Source organism: Bombina bombina, chromosome 6 (assembly GCF_027579735.1).
Source record: "Bombina bombina isolate aBomBom1 chromosome 6, aBomBom1.pri, whole genome shotgun sequence".
Lineage (NCBI taxonomy): Eukaryota > Metazoa > Chordata > Amphibia > Anura > Bombinatoridae > Bombina > Bombina bombina.
Window position 1 is genome coordinate 596,778,278 of NC_069504.1, and position 25,000 is coordinate 596,803,277.

At 41.5% G+C, this 25,000-nt stretch overlaps 1 protein-coding gene across 1 annotated transcript in view; it reads right to left on the minus strand.

The window, feature by feature from the left end:
* The window catches only part of CLPX (caseinolytic mitochondrial matrix peptidase chaperone subunit X), a 191,365-nt gene that overhangs the window by 33,223 nt on the left and 133,142 nt on the right, over window positions 1-25,000 (minus strand). Inside the window, exon 11 of the mRNA XM_053719351.1 lies at window positions 18,597-18,665. Coding sequence (XP_053575326.1) covers window positions 18,597-18,665 — 69 coding nt within the window. The remainder of the gene's footprint in view (window positions 1-18,596; window positions 18,666-25,000) is intronic.

Genomic DNA, 25,000 nt, shown 5'->3' on the forward strand with positions numbered 1-25,000 from the left:
CTCCTCCCAGACACTACTTCCTAGTTCAGCACTGTTTGACGTACAGAGTGGTCCCCATAAATCTGTTTCTCATAGTATTATTGCATATGGAATATTATGGGCATCACTGGATAACTAACATTGTATCAGTGTACAATTGGGAGCTTAATATAAAAGCACTAGAGCTCCAACAAAATGTGCTTAGTTTATCTAATACCCACTTTCATTAACCGAGGGGACATTAGCAAAGTTCCATGTTGTAAAGTCCCACTAGTGAAATTTTTTTGCTGTAGTCAAGTCTTCCTGTAAGGGAACTCTGGAATGTTGGTCCCATACACTGACCTTTCTCCAGCTGATCATAAGTCCATCCGGCCATCCATTCTCGGTAAAGAATCTCTATGAGGCGTCCATGCAAAACATTGCAAGAACAACTGCACTATGCTCCCAATTTCTCATGACCAGAGAGAATTATCCCCCTCAGAAAACTCACTGCTCAAGCAAAGGACCCTAAGAAAAGGATGGGGACTTGTGGACTCATGGGAACGAATACCCAAGCTGTGAAAGTCCACGAGTAATAAAGGGAGAGATTTAAAAACATCTTTTCACTGAGAAAATAAGTGGTCTTTTTTATTTTTTATAATGCACTTAAACAGATACAAGTCTCAAGAAGAGACAACTGACTGAAGGACCTTCCTACCAAATGCTGCTTCGGGAAGAAGCAAAACCATCAAAAATGGTAAAATTTAGTATGCAAGAAGACAAAGTAGCTGCTTTACAAAACTACTGAAGCATCATTCTTGAAAGCTCAATAAGTGGCAACTGACCTGGAAGAATGTAATCCTCTGGGAAGAAGACTGACCCGTCTCTAAAAAAGCACTATGAATCAGAAGTTTCAACAAGAAGCTAAAGCAACCAGAGAGGCTTTCTGGCCTTTCCTAGAACCAGAAAAACAACAGACAGACAGACTAGAAGTCTTTCTGAAATCCTTAATAGCATCAACATATTTCAATGCCCTGACAACATCCAAATAATGCAAGGACCTTTCTGAAGCATTCTTAAAATTGGGACACAAAGAAGGAACAACAATCTCCCTGTTAAGGTTATGAGATGAAACAACCTTAGGCAAGAAATTAAAAAGTGTCCTCAAAACAGTCTTATCCTGATGAATAATCAGATAAGGAGACTCACAAGAAAAGCAGATAAATCAGAAACTCTTCTAGCAGAATAGCCAAAATAAACTATACTTTCCAAGAAAGTAGTTTAATATCCAACTTATGCATAGGCTCAAAAGGAGGACCCTGCAAAACTCTTAACACCAGATTACTATTCCAAGGAGGAGAAATAGGCATAACAACGGTCTTAATTTGGACCAAAGCCTGAATAAAACAATGAACATCAGGAAGATTAGCAATCTTCCTGTGAAACAATAAAGAAAGAGAAGAAATCTGTCCCTTCAAAGAACTGGCAGATAAACCTTTATCTAAACCATTCTGCAAAAACTTTAGAATCCTAGGAATTCGAAAAGAATACCAAGAAAAACCTAAACATAAAATGTAAGTCTTCCAAACTTTGTGACAGAACCTCCTAGACACAGGCTTACGAGCCTGTATAAAAGTATCAATAACAGAACCTGAAAAACCTCTATGTTTCAGAACTAAGCGTTCAATTTTCATTCCATCAAGTTGAGAGATTTTAGACCTGGATGGAAATTGGGACCTTGTGACAGGTGGTCCAGCATGGCCAAAGAGGACAAGTGAACATCTGTTCCAGATCTGCATATCAAACCCTGCATGGCCACGCTTGGGCAATCAGGATTACAGAGGATTTCTCCTGTCTTATCTTGGAAATTACTATGGGAAGAAGAACTAGAGGAGGAAAATGATAAGCAAGCTGAAAGGATCAAAAATGCACTGGAGCATCCACTGCTACTGCATGTGTATCCCTGGACCTCGCAAAGTACCTAGGAAGTTTGTTGTTCAAGCGAGAGGCCATCATATCTACCTATGGTAGACCCCAAAGGTCCACTATCAGACTAAATGCATCCTGCTGAAGAGAGACCACTCCCCTGGAAGAAGAGACTGACGAAGTATGCTTACCAAATGATCGCTCCTGGAATATGAAGAACAGAAATCAGCTTGGCTCACTTGACATAGCGGCGGAACCCTTGGAATATTTTGCCGCCTCATAGCACTTCCGATCATCGGGGCCTCAAAGAGATAAGAAGAGCAAGACTTTGTACCGTAAGAGAGCTCAAGGAAAGAAAACAGAAAACAAAGGGCAGACAAGAAGATAAAGATGGCTACACTATAGGTCTGATAAATCTAAAACTCTATGAGTAACTAGAGTTTGATGGAGGGAAAAAACCTTGATCAAACTGGAGAACATAGAAACAGCAAGGTCTGCTCCCGCTTGATGTGGGCTATGACCCTAGTATAGAAGAGAGAAGCCATGATGTCGATCTCCAGAACCTCCACCTGAGAGTCAGTTCGAGGACACCACAGGATGGGAGAGACTTTCCTCATCGTCAGTCCTAGATCCTCCTTGAAGACTAATGTAAGCCACAGAAATTATGCTGACTGATTGGAATCTGAAAAGACAGAACAGAGCTCAGATGAAGACTCCTAGAGAATGGCGGATAACTCCTAGCCCCAGAATGTTCTTTGGAAAGAATATATGAGCTAAAGCCGCCCATGGGGACAGTCTTGAGACTGTTATGTCCCCAACGGGTCTAAACTTAGGTCTCATGTCACATCCCAGTGACTTTCCACTGAGCCACCAGAGGGCTTGGAAAGAATATGTGAGCTCTCAAGGTTAAACGCAAACCGCACAGCGAGGACACTGCTGGTGACTTCCTTTGCTAGGCTCTGCCTGGGATTGAACCAGGGACTCCAGGTTCAGAGTCCAGTTTGCAATGTCTGTTCATGTTGCATACCCAAATAGTTTCCCAGCCTAAGAAATTGGTACCAGAAGACAATTTCCCACAATGATCTCAAGATTCACGAGTCTAGGAACAGATAAACCTGCCAGAAGGGGAGAATTCTCCCGTGCAGTTGTCTAGGACGATGAGCCAAAACAGCTGAACAAATGCTGTTCCATTGACTGAGCATACATAGTTGGAAAGGTCTCGAATGGAAAAAGGGGCAGAAGGAATAATGTCCATGCGAATACCCATAAGACCAATAACTTCTAAGTACTGTGCAACTGAAGAGAAAGAATTCTCCTGTTACAGAGAAGCACAATTGTACAAGGGACAACATATGTCATAACAGTCATTAAAAGGAAACCTCATTCTATCCGAACGATTATATTAATGTATTCATATACATCAAATACATTAGGATGAAAATAAATATACTAATGTCTCAAAATCATAAAAAAATATATGGATTTGCCATAGGACCAAAACATGATGTAACAGTCCTGGGCAGAATATTTACTCACTATGAGAATATATAATTAGCCCAAATATGTAAATTAAACATATTGGTGTCCTAAGATCACTAAGAAAATAATGTATTTAACAAGGGACCATACATAGTGTCTATATACATACAATTGAGGACATGAAAATAAAACATATTAGTGTCCTTCATTAAGAAAGCATATATGTTACATAGGAGTAGACCTGATGTCACAGACATTAGTATAAATCACTTCAATATGAAGGAGATAATATCATAGTGCCCCTCTACATAAAAAAGAGTAACATAAAATAAATGTATTAGTGTCTAAACATCACTAATAAAAAAAAGTATTTGGGTAATCCATGATGTCACGGACATTCGTATGGCCAATAATAGGTGCAACAGTCAACAAGAGAAAAAAAACTCCTTATATGAAAGAAGTTATAGAATTGAGCCTATGTATAAAATATTAGTGTCCAAAGAAACACTAAACAAATTAAGTAATGTGCATAAGACAATACGTATTGCAACAAACATCTCCTCCATGAGTGAAAATACATTATAGAGCCTGTAATATATACAAGATATAGCTCCCATTTATCTTGTAAACACCCTTTAAGGGAAAGGTTCAAATTAAAATTGCACTCTGTTCTCCATTAAAGCAAGTGATTCTGATGTAGCATTGAAATCAAGGATAATTATCCTAAACCGCCATAAAAGGGCAGCAAACACCAAGAAATCACTGGTAAAACAGAATATTACTATTAAGAAAAGTAATAATTGAATGGAATATGAACAGGCAAAACTGATCTGCTCTTTCACCTAAAGAAGCAGCTAGAGAGACACAGGCTCTCCTTTAGTAGAGAACACTCTAGATCATAAGGAAAATGTACTAACCAGCACTTGGCATAAACCAAAATAATTATAACACTAGAGTAACTCTGACTACTTCCATAATAAAAATCCTTAATATGTGAGAAATATGAATAAGGTCTGTACAATAAAAGCCCCCTTCCTAGGCAATACTTGCTAAAAAAAAAAAGTAAAGTAAATGTAGAAATTCTCAGTGAGTGAGAGCTGCTGTTTAACCCCTTAATGAAAAACGGAAATAAGATACACGGCCGACAGAACATCAATATAAGTCCCATATGTGTGTTTTAAGATGTCCCGGATGGAAGCGCAGCCCGCATAAAAAAATTAAACAAAAACAAAATGTATGCTTACCTGAAAAATGTATTTCTTCCTTGACACGGTGAGTCCAAGGATCATCATCAATTATTGTTGGGAATATCACTCCTGGTCAGTAGGAGGAGGCCAAGAGCACCACAGGAAACTGTTAAATATCACTTCCCTTCCCACAACCCAAAGTCATTTGACCAAAGGAAAGTAGAGAAAGGAAACGCCACAAGGTGCAGAGGTGCCTGAAGTTTATATAAACAAACTGTCTGAAAAACAGGGCGGGCCGTGGACTCACTGTGTCAAGAAAGAAAGAAATCAGGTAAGCATAAATTTTGTTTTCTTTCTAATGACACGGTGAGTCCACGGATCATCATCAATTACTGTTGGGAATCAATACCCAAGCTAGAGGACACAGATGATAAGGGCGGGCAAGACAGGTAACCGAAACAGAAGGCACCACTGCTTGCAGAACCTTTATCCCAAAGAAACCTCAGTCGAGACAAAATATTAAATTTGGAAAAAGTATGCAGAGAAGACCAAGTTGCAGCCTGCAAACTTGTGCCACAGAAGCTTCATGTGTTGAAGCTCAGGAAGAGGAAACAGTCCTCATAGAATGATATGTAATTCTCTCAGGAAACTGCTGTCCAACAGTCTCATAAGACAACCAATGTATACTTCTCATCCCAAAAAAAACAAGAGAAGAATCTGTAGCTTTTTGACCCTTGTGTTTCCCAGAGAAACAAACAAACAAACAAGGCAGAATACCAGCGAAAAACCTTAGTCGTCTGTAAAAAAGAAATTCAAAAGCACACACAACATCCAGGTTGTGTAACAAATGATCCTTATGAGAAGGAGGATTAGGACATAGAGAATGAACAATAATTTCCTGATTAAAATACCTGTCCGAGGGGGGCGGAGCCAACTGCAGAGCTGGTAGGACGTGTTCTGATGCAGCTCCCGGGCCCAAGATCCTAATTTAGGGGTCTCTCCACATTTTATAGCAACATTCAAGTGGATAGACCTAAGAACTAGCAGTGTATTCTGATGAACTTATAGGGACCCAGAGTGACTGCATCAGCCCATCATCACTGACTTATGCTGCTGAGCCGGATAAGAAAGACGCCATCTTGGGGACGCTCTGTTTTATATGCAGGCCTCTAGCTAACCCCTTCACTAAAAAGCAAGTGAAAACCCACTATCCCTCAAGGTCCGTGACCCAGCCTGCAATATGAAGATCTCGTCTCACTTTCTAGAGGAAATGAGGCACCTCCTTGAAAGCCAAAGCCATCATGCTCGTTTGGCTGACAGGCTGTACGCAGCTACAAATAGAAATGGCGGCCATCAGACCCGGCAGCCCAACCTAGCTGAGCATATCTTAAGTGGCCAGGATGGGGGTAACGCTATGGGGCCCCGGCGCCTACTCCCTCCCTGCAGCATATCTAATGAAGGTCGGGTTGCGAGCACAACAAGGGAGAAAACTTGCAATAGTATACCTTCTAACTATATCAGGCAACAAGACGGAACACACCTAGAAAACGGATACCCACTAGGCATACCCGCGGACAAGTCTATCACTGTGGCAACGGTAATGCTGCAAGACGCAAAGCCAACTCAGCATAGCCTTGTGCAAATGGGGAGAGCGGTAACCCGACAGGACAAATACTCATATCCTTCTCCCGAGCCGTCCTTTGCTTGTGACTTTCCGGGTGAACTCAAAAACATCAGCAGCTCTGTTACTCTCTTTATACACAGGGGCAAGGAGCTTGGAACTCTCCCTCCAACGCCTTCAGGTCTGCAGTGAGTCTCTCTCTTCTACTCTACATGACCCGCTTCCTTTTTGCACTCCTCCTGCCCTAGGTACCAACAGAAGAGGAGAAGATTATAACATGCAGCTCATACCTAGCGCAACGCAGCGAGTTGGTGTGTGTTAGAGACCCATTTTTGCTGTGAGTGGCTCAGTGAACTCTGGAGCACTTCAAAGTGCTGGCGCTATTGCATATGCCCCACTGCCTACTAACTGTTGATTAACACATTCATATTGTATATAGGTTCTGTTCATTACTGAGCAAAGTTTGTTTCTCCATATTGTTGACCTATTATGTGAAATATTGTACCGCTATATTTCTCTGTCTGTATTTCTCACCTCACTCAGAGTAATCATATGGGAGTTGCTTTAGTTGATTTGCTCTACCTTGCTTTATAGTCCTAAATCATTTAAACCACATATTATTATTATACACCACATTCCGAATTTTAACTTATATCCTTTTGATGGCTAATGTAGTTACCACTTTCTACCACTGGAGGGGAGTAGAGATTCGCTTTTGCTTCAAACACAGCATATATTTGTCTAAACTTAGCTTAAATTATATATCACTTGGGTCTGCTTTAAGATGCCTAATAATATACATATCGAGTTGCCCTTTGCAGATTACTTATTTATATTTATGCAGGTCATATCCAGGTAGCTATATATTTTTTTTACTGCCTCCTACTGGTTAAAGGAGCTAATGCTATTAGCAGAGGACAGATGATTGTTACTGTTTACACTATTTTTACTAAGCTATGAGCTTTCATTAGTTTTTATGTTATTGTGACATGTTAATTGTGTATGATATCTATATTAGCTCCTGTTTTCATTGCATATGCTGAGAATTCCCAACGGCAAGGAAGGCTCATTAGCTATATTAAATCCAGCCTAAGTTAGAAATTTAAAGTCTAACACCCGAAATAATCAGCTACAGCTAAGACACTTCCATTCCTTATATTATGCAGTGTGCAGCTATTTGTAACCATGCTTGTGTTTCCCCTCACTGTAGTACTGCTAATTATATTTGTGCGCCCATATAATTTAGAGAAGTGGGATTATGAGTTGAGTGAACCATTGCTTTAGAACACCGGGGTTATTTCGATCCATGCGATCAGCGGCCAAGATCGCAGGTAGAAGTCTGGGTAATATATCACTTTGTGCCCCACAGAAACTATAACAATGCAAACCTACTCTACTTCACTTTGACATTCTCACACTGCACTCAATGTATTTACCTTAATCTTCCAGTCTGGCACATATTAGCAAATGCTTGCTGAGTATGAACATATGCTCTCTACATAGCTTGTTGTTATTTGTAACTTAGTATCTTTCTATTGCTGGATAAAGAGCTTCTGCTCAAGAAATCGATATCACTTCTATTGTAAAAACATAATTTATGCTTACCTGATAAATTTATTTCTCTTGTAGTGTATCCAGTCCACGGATCATCCATTACTTATGGGATATATTCTCCTTCCCAACAGGAAGTTGCAAGAGTCCACCCACAGCAAAGCTGCTATATAGCTCCTCCCCTAACTGCCATTACCAGTCATTCGACCGAAAACATGCAGAGAAAGGAAAACCATAGGGTGCAGTGGTGACTGTAGTTTAATGGAAAAATTACCTGCCTTAAAGTGACAGGGCGGGCCGTGGACTGGATACACTACAAGAGAAATAAATTTATCAGGTAAGCATAAATTATGTTTTCTCTTGTTAAGTGTATCCAGTCCACGGATCATCCATTACTTATGGGATACCAATACCAAAGCTAAAGTACACGGATGATGGGAGGGACAAGGCAGGTACTTAAACGGAAGTTACCACTGCCTGTAAAAAACCCTTTCTCCCAAAAATAGCCTCCGAAGAAGCAAGGTATCAAATTTGTTAAATTTGAAAAAGTATGAAACGCAGACCAAGACTCCGTCTTGTAATCTGTTCAACAGAAGCCACATTTAAAAAAGGCCCAAGTGAAAACCACAGCTCTAGTAGAATGAGCTGTAATCCCTTCAGGAGGCTGCTGTCCAGCAGTCTCATAAGCTAAATGAATTATGCTTTTTAACCAAAAAGACAGAGAGGTTGCTGAAGTCCTTTGACCTCTCCTCTGTCCAGAATAGACAACAAACAAGGTGAATGTTTGATGAAAATCTGTAGTAGCTTGTAAGTAGCTTGTAAGTAGACTATTACACGTCCAAATTGTGTAATAGACGTTCCTTCTTTGAAGAAGGATTAGGATACAAGAATGGAACAACAATCTCTTGAGTGATATTCTTGTTAGATACCACCTTAGGTAAAAACCCAGGTTGGTACACAGGACTACCTTATCCGTACGGAGAACCAGATAAGGAGAATCACATTGCAACGCAGATAACTCGGAGACTCTATGAGCCGAGGAAATAGCTACCAAAAAGGAACTTTCCAAGATAGAAGTTTGATATCTATGGAATGAAAAGGTTCAAATGGAACTCCTTGAAGAACCTTAAGAACCAGCTTTAAGCTCCATGGCGGAGCAACATTTTTAACCACAGGCTTGGTTCTAACCAAAGCCTGACCAAATGCCTGAACGTCTAGAATACCTGCCAGATGCTTGTGCAAAAGAATAGACAGAGTAGAAATCTGTCCTTTTAAAGAACTAGCTGACAACCCTTTTCTCAAAATCATCTTGGAGAAAAGATAATATCCTGGGAATCCAGACTTTACTCCATGAGTAACCCTTGGATTCATAACAATAAGATATTTACACCATATCTTATGTTAAATTTTCCTAGAGACAGGCTTTTATGCCTGTATTAAGGTATCAATTACTGACTCGGAGAAGCCATGCTTTGATAACATCAAGCGTTCTGTCTCCAGGCAGTCCATCTCAGATTAGTTATATTTAGATGGTTGAAAAGACCCTGAGGTAGAGGGTCCTGTCTCAGAAGCAGAGACCGTGGTGGAAAGGATGACATGTCCACCAGATCTGCATACCAGGTCCTGCGTGGCCACGCAGGCGCTGTCAAAAGCACCAAAGCACTCTCCTGCTTGATCTTGTGCAAACCCCTCCGGAGGGAATTCCCACTCCCCCGGATGAAAAGTCTGACGACTTAGAAAATCTGCCTCCCAGTTCTCAACACCTGGGATAGGGATAGCTTTTAGACAAGAGTGAGTCTCTGTCCAGTGAATTATTTTAAGACTTCTAACATTGCTAGGGAACTTCTGTTCCCCCTTGATGGTTGATGTAAGCCACAGTCGTGATATTGTCCGACTGAAATATGATGTACCTCAGAGTTGCTAACTGAGGCCAAGTCTGAAGAGCATGGAATATCGCTCCCAGTTCCAGAATATTCATTAGAAGGAGGGTCTCCTCCTGAGTCCACTATCCCTGAGCCTTCAGGGAGTTCCAGACTGTATCCCAACCTAAAAGGCTGGCATCTGTTGTAACAATTGTCCCATCTGACCTGCGGAAGGTCATACCCTTGGACAGATGGACCTGAGATAGTCACCAGAGAAGAGAATCTCTGGTCTCTTGGTCCGGATTTAACAGGAGAACAAATCTGTGTAATCCCCGTTCCTCTGGCTAAGCATGCATAGTTGCAGTGGTCTGAAATGTAGGCGTGCAAACGGTACTATGTCCCTTGCCGCTACCATTAAGCCGATTACATTCATGTACTGAGCCACCAAAGGGCGCGGATGGAATGAAGAACACGGCAGAAATTTAGAAACTTTGACAACCTGGACTCAGTCAGGTAAATTTTAATTTCTACAAAATCTATCAGAATCCCTAGGAGGGAAACCCTTAATATTGGGGATAGAGAACTCTTTCCTTGTTCACTTTCCACCCATGCGATCTCAGAAATGCCAGTACTACGTTCGTATGAGACTTGGCAACTTGGATGTTTGACGCCTGTATCAGGATGTCGTCTAAATAAGGGGCCACTTCTATGCCCCGCGGCCTAAGGACCGCCAAAGTGACCCCAGAACCTCCATAAAGATTCTAGGGGCTGTAGTTAACCCAAAGGAAAGAGCTACAAACTGGTAATGCCTGTCTAGAAAGGCAAACCTGAAAAACCGATGGTGATCTTTATGCATCGTAATGTGAGGATAAGCATCCTTCAAATCCATTGTAGTCCTCTATTGACTCTCCTGGATCATAGTTAAGATGGTACGAATAGTTTCCATCTTAAATGATAGAATTCTAAAGAATTTGTTTAAGATCCAAAATAGGTCTGAAGGTTTCCTTTCCTTGGGAACCACAAACCGATTTGAGGAAAACTGTGTCCCTGTTCCTCTATTGGAACTGAATGGGTCACGTACACAATGCAAGAATGTCTCTTTCTTTATCTGGTTTGCAGATAAATGTGAAAGGCAAAAACTCCCCTTTTTTGGGGGGGAAAGCTTTGAAATCCAGAAGATATCTCTGGGGTATAATTTCCAATGCCCAGGGATCCTGGGAATCTCTTGCCCACGCCTGGGCGAAGAATGAAGTCTGCCCCCTATAGGATCCGTTACCAGATAGGGGTCCGTTCCTCATGCTGTTTTAGAGGCAGCAGCAGGCTCCTTGACCTGCTTATCTTTGTTCCAGGTCCGGTTGTCTCCAGACCGCCTTGGACTGAGCAAAAGTTCCCTCTTATTTTGCCTTAGAGGAAGTTGATGCCACACCTGCCTTGAATTTTCGAAAGGCACGAAAATTAGGCCTTTTTTGTCCCTTGATTTGGACCTGTCCTGAGGAAGGGCATGATCTTTTCCTCCAGTGATATAAGTAATAATCTCCTTCAAACTAGGCCTGAATAGGGTCTGCCCCTTGAAGGGAAGTTAAGTAGCTTATTTATTAAAGTCACGACAGCTGACCATGATATAAGCCATAGCGCTCTGCGCGCCAGTATAGTAAAAAACAGAATTCTTAGCCGTTAGTCTAGTCAAAGGAACAAAGGCATCAGAAAACAAAGGAATTGGCTAGCTAAAGTGCTCTAAGCTTGTCAAATATATTCATCCAATGGAGCCTGTAAAGCCTCATCAAGAGACTCAAACCAGAACGCCGCAGCAGCAGTGACAGGAGCAATGTGTGCAAGGGGCTGCAGGATAAAACCTTGTTGAATAAACATTTTTTATCCATTGGATCTAAAAAAGCACAACAGTCCTCGCCAGAGGTAGTGGTACGCTTAGCTAGAGTAGAAACTCTTCTCTCCACCTTAGGAACTGTCTGCCATAAGTCCCGTGTGGTGGCAACTATTAGAAAACATTCTTCTAAAAAATAGGAGGGGAAGAGAACGGCACACCTGGTCTATCCCATTCCTTATGAAAAATTTTAGTAAACCTCTTTAGGTATTGGAAAAACATAAGTACACACCGGCACTGCATATTATTTATCCAGTCTACACAATTTCTCTGGCACTGCGATTGTACACATTCATTCAGAGCAGCTAAAGCCTCCCTGAGCAACAAGTGGAGGTTCTCAAGCATAAATTTTAAATGTAGAAATATCAGAATCAGGTTAAATCATCTTCCCTGAGTCACAAATATCACCCACAGACTAAGCATATTGTGAGGTAGTATCAGACATGGTTCTTAAAGCGTCTGTATGCTCTGTATCTACCCCCAGAGCTGTTTTGCTTTCCTTTAATTTCAGGTAGTCTGACTAATACTGCTGCCAGTGTATTATACACAACCTTTGCCATGTCTTGTAAAATAAACGCTATGGGCGCCATTGATATACTTGGCGCCATTTGAGCGTGAGTCCCTAGAGCGGGAGTCAAAGGGTCTGACACGTGGGGAGAGTTAGTCGGCATAACTTCCCCCTCGACAGAATCCTCTGGTAAAATAAACGCTATGGGTGCCCTTGATGTACTTGGCGCCATTTGAACGTGAGTCCCTAAAGCGGGAGTCAAAGGGTCTGACACGTGGGGAGAGTTAGTCGGCATAACTTCCCCCTCGACAGAATCCTCTGGTGATAATGTTTTTAAATACAAAAAATGATCTTTATTGTTTAACATGAAATCAGTACATCTGGTACACATTCTAAAATGGGGTTCCACCATGGCTTTAAACATAATAAACACAGAGCCTCCTCTATGTTAGACATGTTAGAACTAATAAAGAGACTAGTAAGCTTGGAAAACACTTTAAATCAAGTTAACAAGCAAATATAACAAACGTTACTGTGCCTTTAAGAGAAACAAATTTTGTCAAAATTTGAAAAACAGTGAAAAAAGGCAGTAAATCAAACGAAATTTTTATAGTACATGTAATAAGTTAACAGAGCATTGCACCCACTTGCAAATGGATGATTAAACCCTTAATGCAAAAAACAGATAAAAAAAAAAAAAAAAACGACATTTTTTTAAACAGACACAACAAAACTGCCACAGCTGAGCTGTGGATTACCTTCCCTATAACTGTTTCTATGCAAAATTTAAGCCAGCCATGTGGAAAAATTAGGCCCCAATAAGTTTTATCACCAAACATATGTTAAAAAACGATTAAACATGCCAGCAAACGTTTTAAAACACATTCTTATAAGAGTATGTATGTCTATTAATAAGCCTGATCCAGTCGCTATCACTACATTTAAGGCTTTACTTACATTACTTCGGTATCAGCAGTATTTTCTTAGTCAATTCCATTCCTTAGAAAAATATATTACTGCACATACCTTAGCATATATCTCTATCAATCAGCCTGGTACCAGTCGCTTTCACTGCGTTTAAAGGCTGTACTTACATTACTTCGGTATCAGCAGTATTTTCTTAGTCAATTCCATTCCTTAGAAAAATATTTTACTGCACATACCTTATTTGCAGGAAAACCTGCACGCCATTCCCCCTCTGAAGTACCTTACTCCTCAGAATGTGTGAGAACAGCAACTGGATCTTAGTTACGTCTGCTAAGATCATAGAAAAAACGCAGGCAGATTCTTCTTCCAAATACTGCCTGAGATAAACAGCACACTCCGGTGCCATTTAAAAATAACAAACTTTTGATTGAAGAAATAAACTAAGTATAAAAAACCACAGACTCTCACGACCTCCTATCTATGTTGAGACTTGCAAGAGAATGACTGGTAATGGCAGTTAGGGGAGGAGCTATATAGCAGCTTTGCTGTGGGTGGACTCTTGCAACTTCCTGTTGGGAAGGAGAATATATCCCATAAGTAATGGATGATCCGTGGACTGGATACACTTAACAAGAGAAAATAGAACTAGGTTCCCATAAGTCAGAAATACTACTACCCTACTAGGTAGCCAGTCCATTTTTATTTCCCCCGCTTACTACCATGTTTATAAGGCTATATATACAATTACATTGTCCTGTACCTCTATAGTCTGTCCGCTCAGTATTTGCTACCAATCATATTTACTGTGTTACCTCCTCTCCAACTCATAATGGGCTCTTTAGCATTTAAACCACATATGCTACTTATTCTATCAGCAACCTATTTACTCCTTTAGTAAGTACTCTAAACACCAAGCTACTGATTTCACCTACTTTACCTAGATCAGCAGGACTGATCGATAATACTAGCTGGATGAACCTAAAATCACTACACACACCCTGCCTTCTCTACAGTTTCATTTGCTCTCCCCCCCAGTTTAGTGACATTACACAATCGGTGCTTTATACCTCGAAAGTCTTTTTTTTGGCATATATCCTACTCATAGTATCTATTTTACCACCTCCCCCCACACTACTATACTACTCTATAATATGTCTCCTAGCTTTAGGAGAATTAAAGAAGCGGTTTCTCTTGTCTATACCGCACCTCCCTCCACCCTCTTGATATCCCTTTCTACTCCAAATTGATCAGGCTAATGGATCTGACTTAATATAGTCCCTGCTTAATATTATCAAGGGGGTTTGGATTACAGTACCGTTTTTCCCTCATCTACTTTAGTAATCTTTATAACTTATGAGCAATCCTGTGGATTCATTAGTACTCCTAGTTAATGCCCCTCATGTCATATGTTGTAAGAATCTTCAGGACCTCAGGAACAAAATCACTATCACTATTACATTTTTTTTTTTAAAAAAAAGGTTTATCCTTGAGATCCAAAAGCGGTCTCCTTGGTCACAATTTCCTTCTTTCGCTCCATAATTTCTTGTTACTTTTGTTGGCCCGAGAGTAATCTACTGTGTCATATAGAAGGTTCCCAAAAGATTAGCATCTTACTTGTTTACCGTTTACAAACTATGTAAATTGCTGGCTATACGTCTCTTGCATGTTTATTTTATTACTCCTGTACAACTGTAGCCTTATCTCACGTGACATAAGAATGTATTATTATGATTTAAGTATGTCTTTAACTAAACCTCAATAAAAAAAAAAAAAAAAAAATACCTGTCCGAAACATCTTTTAGGAAGGAACCTTATTGAGTACAAAACCCCACCTTATCATTATGAAAGAGAAGGGAAAACACACTGCAGAGCTGAGAGTTCTGATACTCTCCGAACAGAAGAGATAGTATCAAGAAACAAACCTTTCAAGAATTATATATAATGCATTGGTTCAAACGAAGCCTGCTGCGAAAACCTTAAGAACCCGGTTAAAAACCCAAGAAGGAGTAACCGACTTAAACACAGGCCTGATACTGACCAGAGCCTGATAAGAAAATGACCCAACTGGAAAGACCGCCAGACGCCAAGTGGCAAAATATACAATGCAACAAAACTTCAGGATACTTTGCTGACAAACCCTTCTCCAGGTCATCCTGAAGAAAGGGAAAAATTCAAGGAATCTGGACTCCACTCCAGGAGACACCCATGGATTCACACCCTAAAAAGATATTTATGAGAACCCTCCTAAAAACCAGTCTGTGAGCCCGAACCATGGCTTCAATGACTGACTCCAGAAAAAAACACGCTTAGACAGAACTAACCCTTCAATCTCCAAGCAGATAGCTTTTAAAGAAACCAGACTTTGATGAAAGAAGAGACCCTTTCAGAAGGTCCTTCTTCAAAGGCAGCCTCCAAGGTGGGAGAGACGACATCTCCACTAGGTCTGCACTCCAGATCCTGCGAGGCCACGCAGGGGCTATTAGAATCACTGACACTCCCTACTCTGTGATACGAGCGATGACTCGTGGAAGGAGAGCAAATGGGTAAACCAGATAAGTCATGAAACCCCAAAGGACCTCCAACTCCGGCATCCCCCTTTTGAGGGATAAACTGAAGAACACCTCCGAAAGGAGTTCTCACTCCCCAGGATGAAATAACTGATAGTTGATGACAGACAGCAATAGTGACCTTCCGCCCACTGAACAATCCCAGTCACCTCCTACATGGCTAAGGAACTCCTAGTTCCTTCCTGGTGAATAATGAAAGCCATGGAGGTGATATCGTCCAACTGGAACCAAACCAAGGGACGACTAAGACCAATACATTGCATTGTAAATCGCTCTCCAATCCAATATAAGGAGGAAAAAACAGACACTCCGAGCGCATCCTCCCTGCACCTAAAAGCAAATACCAGACTGCTTCCCAGCCGAGCAGGTTGGCATCCGTGGTCACATCACCCAGGAATGCGTCCAGAAACACTCGCTCTGACACCGATACTCCTGAAACCACTACAGGAGAAAATCTCTTGTCAACTGATCTAGATCTATCCTCAAACAGATCCGAATGATCTCCTCTTATGAAAATAACAACAAGTAATGATGTCCACTGCAACATCAGACCAATTTCTTCCTCCCATAAGAGACTGAAGGAAAATAACAACTGCAGTTAAATCCAGACTCCCACCTCTGGTAGCAAGATGGGTTCTATTGACCGGACCAGTAACGCTTGCTGTTGGTCAAACAGGAGACTGCAGAAAGGGAAAATCCTAGATTGCCTAACCTCGGTTAGGAATCATCTCCCTGATATAGAACCTAATAAAGGTCCCCAAAAAAAAAATCACCCTTTAAGATGGAACAAGGGAACTCTTCTCCAGATTCTTTTCCCCTCCATGGGAAAATAGATTGAACAAGATCTCCTGAAAGAAAGTTTGTTCAAAGGAAGGATGACACCTGAACCCTATATTGTCCAGAAAAGCACCCTTGCACGACCCCAAAGTCCTACTAGGAAGATGAAAATCAGAAACTGGAAAAGATCCCAATCACGGAAACAATAAATACCCATCCTTCGGGTCTATGTTCGGTCTGAACAGACCCTCTTGAACCAAAAGAGAATGGATACTACATTGAAGGTCAGAACCTAAGAAAACTTGTGGTAAATACCTAGATTCCGTTCCCCAGAGAGAAATGTCCTGAACCCAATTCAAGCAAAGTTTCTCATCATACCTGGATTGCAGATACTCAGAAGGAGAAATCTGCCCTTGGGAGGGAAACTTATATTGGACTCCAAAAACAAGTACTGACACTGCATAAAAAGAAAAAGGAAAACTTTCCTTTAGTCTTACTCTCTTGACGTGTAGTAGAAAAAAAAATCATACAGTCAGAGGATAATTCTGCCAGACTGAGTCCAAACAAGGTCTCATCCTTTAAAAAGAAAACCGCTATAAGCAGGGATTTGGAGGAAACATAAAAAACTGTAAATGCCACTGCAGAACTATAAGCCCGAAACCCTACACTAAGTTACAGGAAGGCTTCTCAGCTGATCAAAAAGTCAGCCAAAATGTCCAGTGGGCTAGGCTAGCAAGTCTAATAAGACAAGGCATTGCTCTAAATGAATAATAGAACCTCCAACTTCTTATCCATGGATCCTTAAGGGAGCAGCTACCCACATAGGAAGTTCTCCGAGTCATAATAGAAAAAAAGACTCCCTTCTACACAGGGCACCGTGCATTATAACAAAGTCAGTGACAGTAAAGTCCCTTAAAGGACTGGCGACAGGGAGATGGTATCCATAGCTTCTCCTATTCCTGTGACAATATCCCAGGTACGTCCGGAAACACTTCCTCATAGGAAGGAACATCATTGAAATGATGAAGTTCACAAAACTTTCAAAGGTTGACAACGACAAGGGATCGATGTCGTCCAAGTAGCCAAAACCTCCTTTAAAACTACACGAGGTGATCATGCATACATCTGAATGATACGACTTCAGCATCAGATGAAGGAATTAAACTTTCCAAATCTGAGAATTCACCCTCAGAAACCTACCGGCGAAACTCCTCACCATAGTAGTAAAATACGGAGCAGAAACCTTACAATCTGAGATATAACAAATCATCTTGCATATTTCCTGAAAGAAAGGAAAAAAACAGACAAAACCGCAGATATCGCAGAGAATATCTGAGCTGCAAAATCTGAAAGCAAACCTACTCCTCCTGGAGATTTAGAGGAACCGCAGAGCACTGCATGGGTTGCCAAAAGGCTTGGGACATAAAAGGAGATAGCTGTGGTATTGCCTAAACAGCATCATCCTGGGAAACATAAGGCTCATATTGAATAGTAACATCAAAAATTCAACTGACAAGGTGGCACAAAATCATCAACATCTAAAAATGTCTCACTTTCTTCTTAGAGGAAAAAACTGCAGAAAAGAAAAACTTTATTTCTCTAAAAAAATATTTTATAAAATCTTAAATTCTAAAATATTCTATAATATTTAAAATATAACATAATTAAAAAGAACATTTATAATATATATCTCCAAACAGAAGATAGTATAAAGCAGTATGTTCCTCATTCTATCTTTATTTGCAAAAGAAAACATAGCAACATATCATTAAACCCTATGTCTGTATCACAGTAGAAAAACTAGCAAGTGATATATACGACATCCGTATGTTTGAATGAGCATATTGTAACAACTCTCATGTTACTAAGGTTCAAAAGTACTAGAGAATTGCTATAGCCTGCCTTTTTAACACAGACATCTAAATAGGAGAGATTCTACTATACTCCAAAAGGTAACTAGATTAGGATATAGCATCCATATGCTTTAACAATTCGAGGTAGACAGACTAACAACTCCGTTCCGATCTCATTCTGGAGAACATGGCGGAGTTAAAATATACTCAGCTCCTCTTAACGGGGTTGTCCCATTCACAGACAGGAAAACATAATAAAATTGTCTAAAACCTTTATATTTTAGAAAGTTAACCCTTTCCTCTCTAAGAATTCTGTAACCAAAATACTACTGAACCTTATTAATAAAAGATCCTTTCGTCCCCAGTGCCTGCACCACTGCCACACATTATCCCATTAACCCATAATAGGATCAACTTTATTAAAGTTCCCAACAGAATTAACTGTTAAAGTGCCATATAATTCCTTTCTTCTGTCAGAAAATTAAATTTGGCACTTACCACAATGTAGATCTGTCCAGCAGCAGGACAGATCACCTGGTTTGAGAGGGTTTCCTCCCTCACATGGGCCTGTGGAAAGAAGAAATACTGAATAATCTTACTCAGGCTTTCAAGTTAGGGCAGCAATAACTGTTTGGGAGGCGCAGTGGGGATTATACCGCACAAGTTCCCAACTGCTTAAAAACAGAATTTATGCTTACCTGATAAATTACTTTCTCCAACGGTGTGTCCGGTCCACGGCGTCATCCATTACTTGTGGGAAATGTTCTCCCCCACAGGGAAAGGCAAGGAGAGCACACAGCAAGAGCTGTCCATATAGATCCCCCTCTGGCTCCGCCCCCCAGTCATTCGACCGACGGTTAGGAGAAAAAGGAGAAACTATAGGGTGCCGTGGTGACTGTAGTGTATAAAGAAAAAATATTCAACCTGATTAAAAAAAAAAAAAAAAAAAAAACCAGGGCGGGCCGTGGACCGGACACACCGTTGGAGAAAGTAATTTATCAGGTAAGCATAAATTCTGTTTTCTCCAACATTGGTGTGTCCGGTCCAAGGCGTCATCCATTACTTGTGGGAACCAATACCAAAGCTTTAGGACACGGATGAAGGGAGGGAGCAAATCAGGTTACCTAAACAGAAGGCACCACGGCTTGCAAAACCTTTCTCCCAAAAACAGCCTCCGAAGAAGCAAAAATATCAAATTTATAGAATTAGGCAAAAGTGTGCAGAGAAGACCAAGTCGCTGCCTTACATATCTGGTCAACAGAAGCCTCGTTCTTATAGGCCCATGTGGAAGCCACAGCCCTAGTAGAGTGAGCTGTGATACGGTCAGGAGGCTGCCATCCGGCAGTCTCATAAGCCAAGCGGATAATGCTTTTCAGCCAGAAAGAGAGAGAGGTAGCAGTAGCTTTTTGACCTCTCCTCTTACCAGAGTAAACAACAAACAAGGATGAGGTTTGTCTAAAATCTTTTGTTGCTTCTAAATAGAACTTTAAAGCACGAACAACATCTAAATTGTGTAATAAACGTTCCTTCTTTGAAACTGGATTCGGACACAAAGAAGGAACAACTATTTCCTGGTTGATGTTCTTGTTGGAAACAACTTTTGAAAGAAAACCAGGCTTAGTACGCAAAACAACCTTATCTGAATGGAACACCAGATAGGGTGGATCACACTGCAAAGCAGATAATTCAGAAACTCTTCTAGCAGAAGAAATAGCAACCAAAAACAGAACTTTCCAAGATAGTAACTTAATATCTATGGAATGTAAAGGTTCAAACGGAACCCCTTGAAGAACTGAAAGAACTAAATTTAGACTCCAAGGAGGAGTCATGGTTCTGTAAACAGGCTTGATTCTAACCAAAGCCTGAACAAAAGCTTGTACATCTGGCAAAGCTGCCAGTCGTTTGTGCAACAAGACGGATAATGCAGAAATCTGTCCTTTTAGAGAACTAGCTGACAATCCTTTATCCAAACCTTCTTGGAGAAAGGAGAGAATCTTTGGAATTTTAATCTTACTCCAGGAGAATCCTTTGGATTCACACCAACAGATATATTTTTTCCATATTTTATGGTAAATCTTTCTAGTCACAGGTTTTCTGGCTTGGACCAGAGTATCAATCACAGAATTTGAAAACCCACGCTTGGATAAAATCAAGCGTTCAATTTCCAAGCAGTCAGCTGCAGAGAAACTAGATTGGGATGTTCGAATGGACCTTGTACTAGAAGGTCCTGTCTCAAAGGTAGCTTCCATGGTGGAGCCGATGACATATTCACCAGGTCTGCATACCAAGTCCTGCGTGGCCACGCAGGAGCTATCAGAATCACTGAGGCCTTCTCCTGTTTGATCCTGGCTATGAGCCTGGGGAGGAGAGGAAACGGTGGAAACACATATGCTAGGTTGAACGACCAAGGTGCCACCAATGCATCCACTAGAGTCGCCTTGGGATCCCTGGATCTGGACCCGTAGCAAGGAATCTTGAAGTTCTGACGGGACGCCATTAGATCCATGTCTGGAATGCCCCATAATTGGGTTAACTGAGCAAAGACCTCCGGATGGAGTTCCCACTCCCCCGGATGGAAAGTCTGACGACTCAAATAGTCCGCCTCCCAGTTGTCTACTCCTGGGATGTGAATAGCAGATAGATGGCAGGAGTGATTCTCTGCCCATTGGATTATCTTGGTTACTTCCTTCATCGCTAGGGAACTCTTTGTTCCCCCCTGATGATTGATGTACGCAACAGTCGTTATGTTGTCCGACTGAAATCTTATGAACCTGGCTTCCGCTAGCTGAGGCCAAGCCAGGAGCGCATTGAATATAGCTCTTAGTTCCAAAATGTTTATCGGGAGAAGCGACTCTTCCCGCGACCATAGGCCCTGAGCTTTCAGAGAGTCCCAGACCGCGCCCCACCCCAAGAGGCTGGCGTCGGTCGCGACGATGACCCACTCCGGTCTGCGGAAACTCATTTCCTGAGACAGGTGACCCTGGGTCAACCACCAGAGAAGTGAGTCCCTGGTTACCTGGTCTTCTTGAATTTGGGGAGACAAGTCTGTATAGTCCCCATTCCACTGATTGAGCATGCACAGCTGTAATGGTCTTAGATGAATTCGAGCAAAAGTAACCACATCCATTGCTGCGACCATTAGTCCTATTACTTCCATGCATTGAGCTATGGAGGGTTGAGGAATAGAGTGAAGAACTCGACAAGCTTTTAGAAGTTTTGTCTTTCTGACGTCTGTGAGAAAGATCTTCATTTCCACAGAATCTATTATTGTTCCCAGAAAAGGAACCCTTGTGGACGGTGACAGTGAACTTTTTTCTATGTTCACTTTCCACCCATGAGATCTGAGAAAAGCCAACACAATGTCTGTATGAGCCCTCGCTTTGGAAAGAGACGACGCTTGGATTAGGATGTCGTCTAGATAAGGTGCTACAGCGATGCCCCTCGGTCTTAGGACCGCTAGAAGGGACCCTAGCACCTTTGTGAAAATTCTGGGAGCGGTGGCTAAACCGAATGGAAGAGCCACAAACTGGTAATGTTTGTCCAGAAAGGCGAACCTCAGGAACTGATGATGAGATTTGTGGATTGGGATATGCAGATACGCATCCTTTAGATCCACGGTAGTCAAAAATTGACCCTGCTGGATTGTTGGTAAGATTGTCCGAATGGTTTCCATCTTGAAGGATGGAACTCTGAGGAACTTGTTTAATATCTTTAAATCCAGAATTGGCCTGAAAGTTCCCTCTTTTTTGGGAACCACAAACAGGTTTGAGTAAAACCCTAGACCTTGTTCCCCGGAGGGGACTGGGTTTATCACTCCCATCTTTGATAGGTCTCTTACACAAGGTAAGAATGCCTGTTTCTTTATCTGGTCTGAAGATAAGCGAGACAGGTGGAACCTTCCCTTTGGAGGAAGTCCCTAGAATTCTAACAGGTATCCCTTGGAAACTATCTCTAGTGCCCAGGGATCCAGAACATCTCTTGCCCAAGCCTGAGCGAAGAGAGATAGTCTGCCCCCTACCAGATCCGGTCCCGGATCGGGGGCCACCCCTTCATGCTGTCTTGGTAGCAGCAGCAGGTTTCTTGGTTTGTTTACCCTTGTTCCAGCCTTGCATGGGCTTCCAAGCGGGTTTGGGCTGGGCCGCGTTACCTTCTTGTCTAGCGGCAGTGGAGTTATTAGCCGTTCCGTTCCTGAAATTGCGAAAGGAACGAAAATTAGACTTTTTCTTAGCCTTAAAAGGCCTATCCTGTGGGAGGGCATGGCCCTTACCCCCAGTGATGTCTGAAATAATTTCCTTCAATTCCGGCCCAAAAAGGGTCTTACCCTTGAAAGGAATATTCAGTAACTTAGTCTTGGACGACACATCTGCCGACCAGGATTTTAGCCAAAGCGCCCTCCGCGGTACTATAGCAAAACCTGAGTTTTTCGCCGCCAATTTCGTTATTTGAAAGGCGGCATCCAATATAAAGGAATTAGCTAACTTTAATGCGTGAATTCTGTCCATGACTTCTTCATAGGAAGTCTCTTTCTGGAGCGACCTTTCTAGTTCTTCGAACCAAAAGGACGCCGCTGAAGTGACAGTAATAACACACGTAGCTGGTTGAAGGATGAACCCTTGCTGAACAAAAATCTTTTTAAGCAATCCTTCCAATTTTTTATCCATAGGATCTTTGAGAGCGCAGCTGTCCTCTATAAGAATAGTTGTGCGCTTCGCTAGTGTTGAAACAGCTCCCTCAACCTTCGGGACCGTTTGCCATGCGTCCCTTCTAGGGTCTTAAATATAGGAGGTGGGGCAAAGGGTACACCTGGCTTCTCCCACTCCTTTTCCACTATGTTCGCTACCCTCTTAGGTATTGGAAAAGCGTCGTCGTGCACTGGGACCTCTAAAAATTTGTCCAATTTGCACAACTTCTCTGGTACTACCATGGAATCACAGTCATCCAGAGTAGCTAATACCTCCTTAAGCAAAGCGCGGAGATGTTCTAGCTTAAACTTAAATGCCACTAGATCAGGTTCTGCCTATTGAGAAATTTTTCCTGTGTCTGAAAATTTCACCCTCAGACAGCCCTTCCCTCACAGCCAATTACGATTGATGTGAGGGTAAAATAGATAAGGCATCGTCAGCGTCTGATTGTTCATTCTTTTTATCTGTATTTAAAACTGAACAATCACGCTTTCTCTGAAAAACTGGAAGTTTGGATAAAAGATTTGCTATAGAATTATCCACTACTGCTGATAATTGTTGCATAGAAATAAGCACTGGCGCCCTAGGTGTCACCTGCGCGGGCAAAGCTGGTGTAGACACAGAAGGAGAGGATGTAGCGCTATCCCCACTACCTTCATTAGATAAATCATCTTGGGTAACATTATGAAAAATAACAGCGCTGTCCTGATTTTGTTTGGACGCTATGGCGCAATTATCACAAACACTCGAAGGGGGAACCACATTTGTCTCTATACACACAGAACATAGGTTATCTGATGGAACAGACATGTTAAACAGATTTAGGCAGGCAAACAATGCAATAAAAACGATTTTAAACAAAAACGTTACTGTCTCTTTAAATAATAAAATGACACATTTATTTCTGAATGTTCAAAAAACTATGAAGGCAATATCCGATTTTTCTGAAATTTGGACCCCAGTGTCTTAATGCTTAGAAAGTATTGCACAGCAAATATGGAGACTCTAGCTCTTAAAACAAGCTAATTGTTGGATTTAACCGTTTTTACACACCACAATCCCAGCTACAGCCTTGCTGCAGCTTTTTACCTTCCTTAGGGGTCACCATTCACAGAAAAAAGCCTTTTGGAGTCACTTTCTGAACCACAGGACCCTCTCACATGAATCTGCATGCACTGCCTTGAAATTCAACTGCACAGCTGAAGTGCCAAAATGAGGCTTCCTCCCTCAGCACACTAGAGTGAAGGGGCCTTCCTGACTAGATTTAGGTGTCTAAAACAAGCCAGATCAATAAAAAACGTTCCCAAGTGTATGTGAGCTTATAAAATATTTCAAATGGTATAATATTGTAATAAAAACCAATCGATTTAGCCCCTAACAGTGTCTACCAGCATAAAAAACAAAAAGGGGAAGCCTGTTATCTTTTTTGCTGAGGTGAAAGAAAAATGGCTTACCGTTTCCCCTGAGGGGAAAAATGACTGTCATCTAGCATTAGCCTGTGTTGTTAGAAGGAGACTAGTCATACCTGAAGCAGATGAGTCTGCAAACTGTTACCCCCAACTGAAGTTCTCTTGTTTCAACAGTCCTGCGTGGTAACAGTAATGGATTTTAGTTACTTGTGCTAAAATCATAGCCCTCTTAAACAGAAATCTTCATCACTTTTCTGTTATAGAGTAAATAGTACAAGCCAGCACTATTTTAAAATAACAAACTCTTGATAGAAGAATAAAAAACTACAACTAACACCACAAACTCCTCGCCATCCCCGTGGTAGATGCTACTTGTTCAGAGCGGCAAGGAGAATGACTGGGGGGCGGAGCTATATGGACAGCTCTTGCTGTGTGCTCTCCTTGCCTTTCCCTGTGGGGGAGAACATTTCCCACAAGTAATGGATGACGCCGTGGACCGGACACACCAATGTTGGAGAAAGCCACCACTGCTCTACTGAAGAGACTGACATGGGCTACGGCTAAACCCCAGGAAAAAGCAGAACAAACTTGCACTGCTTAAAAATAATAAAATCTTGATAGAAGAATCTTCTTCCAGACACCAAAACTTTACCAACTCAATGCTCTTAACGTAGGCAAAGAAAATGACTGGGGGTTGTGGGAAGGTTAGTGATATTTAAGTTTCCTGTGGTGCTCTTTGCCTCCTCCTGCTGGCCAGGAGTGATATTCCCAAAAGTAATTGATGAAGATCCGTGGACTCACCATGTCATTA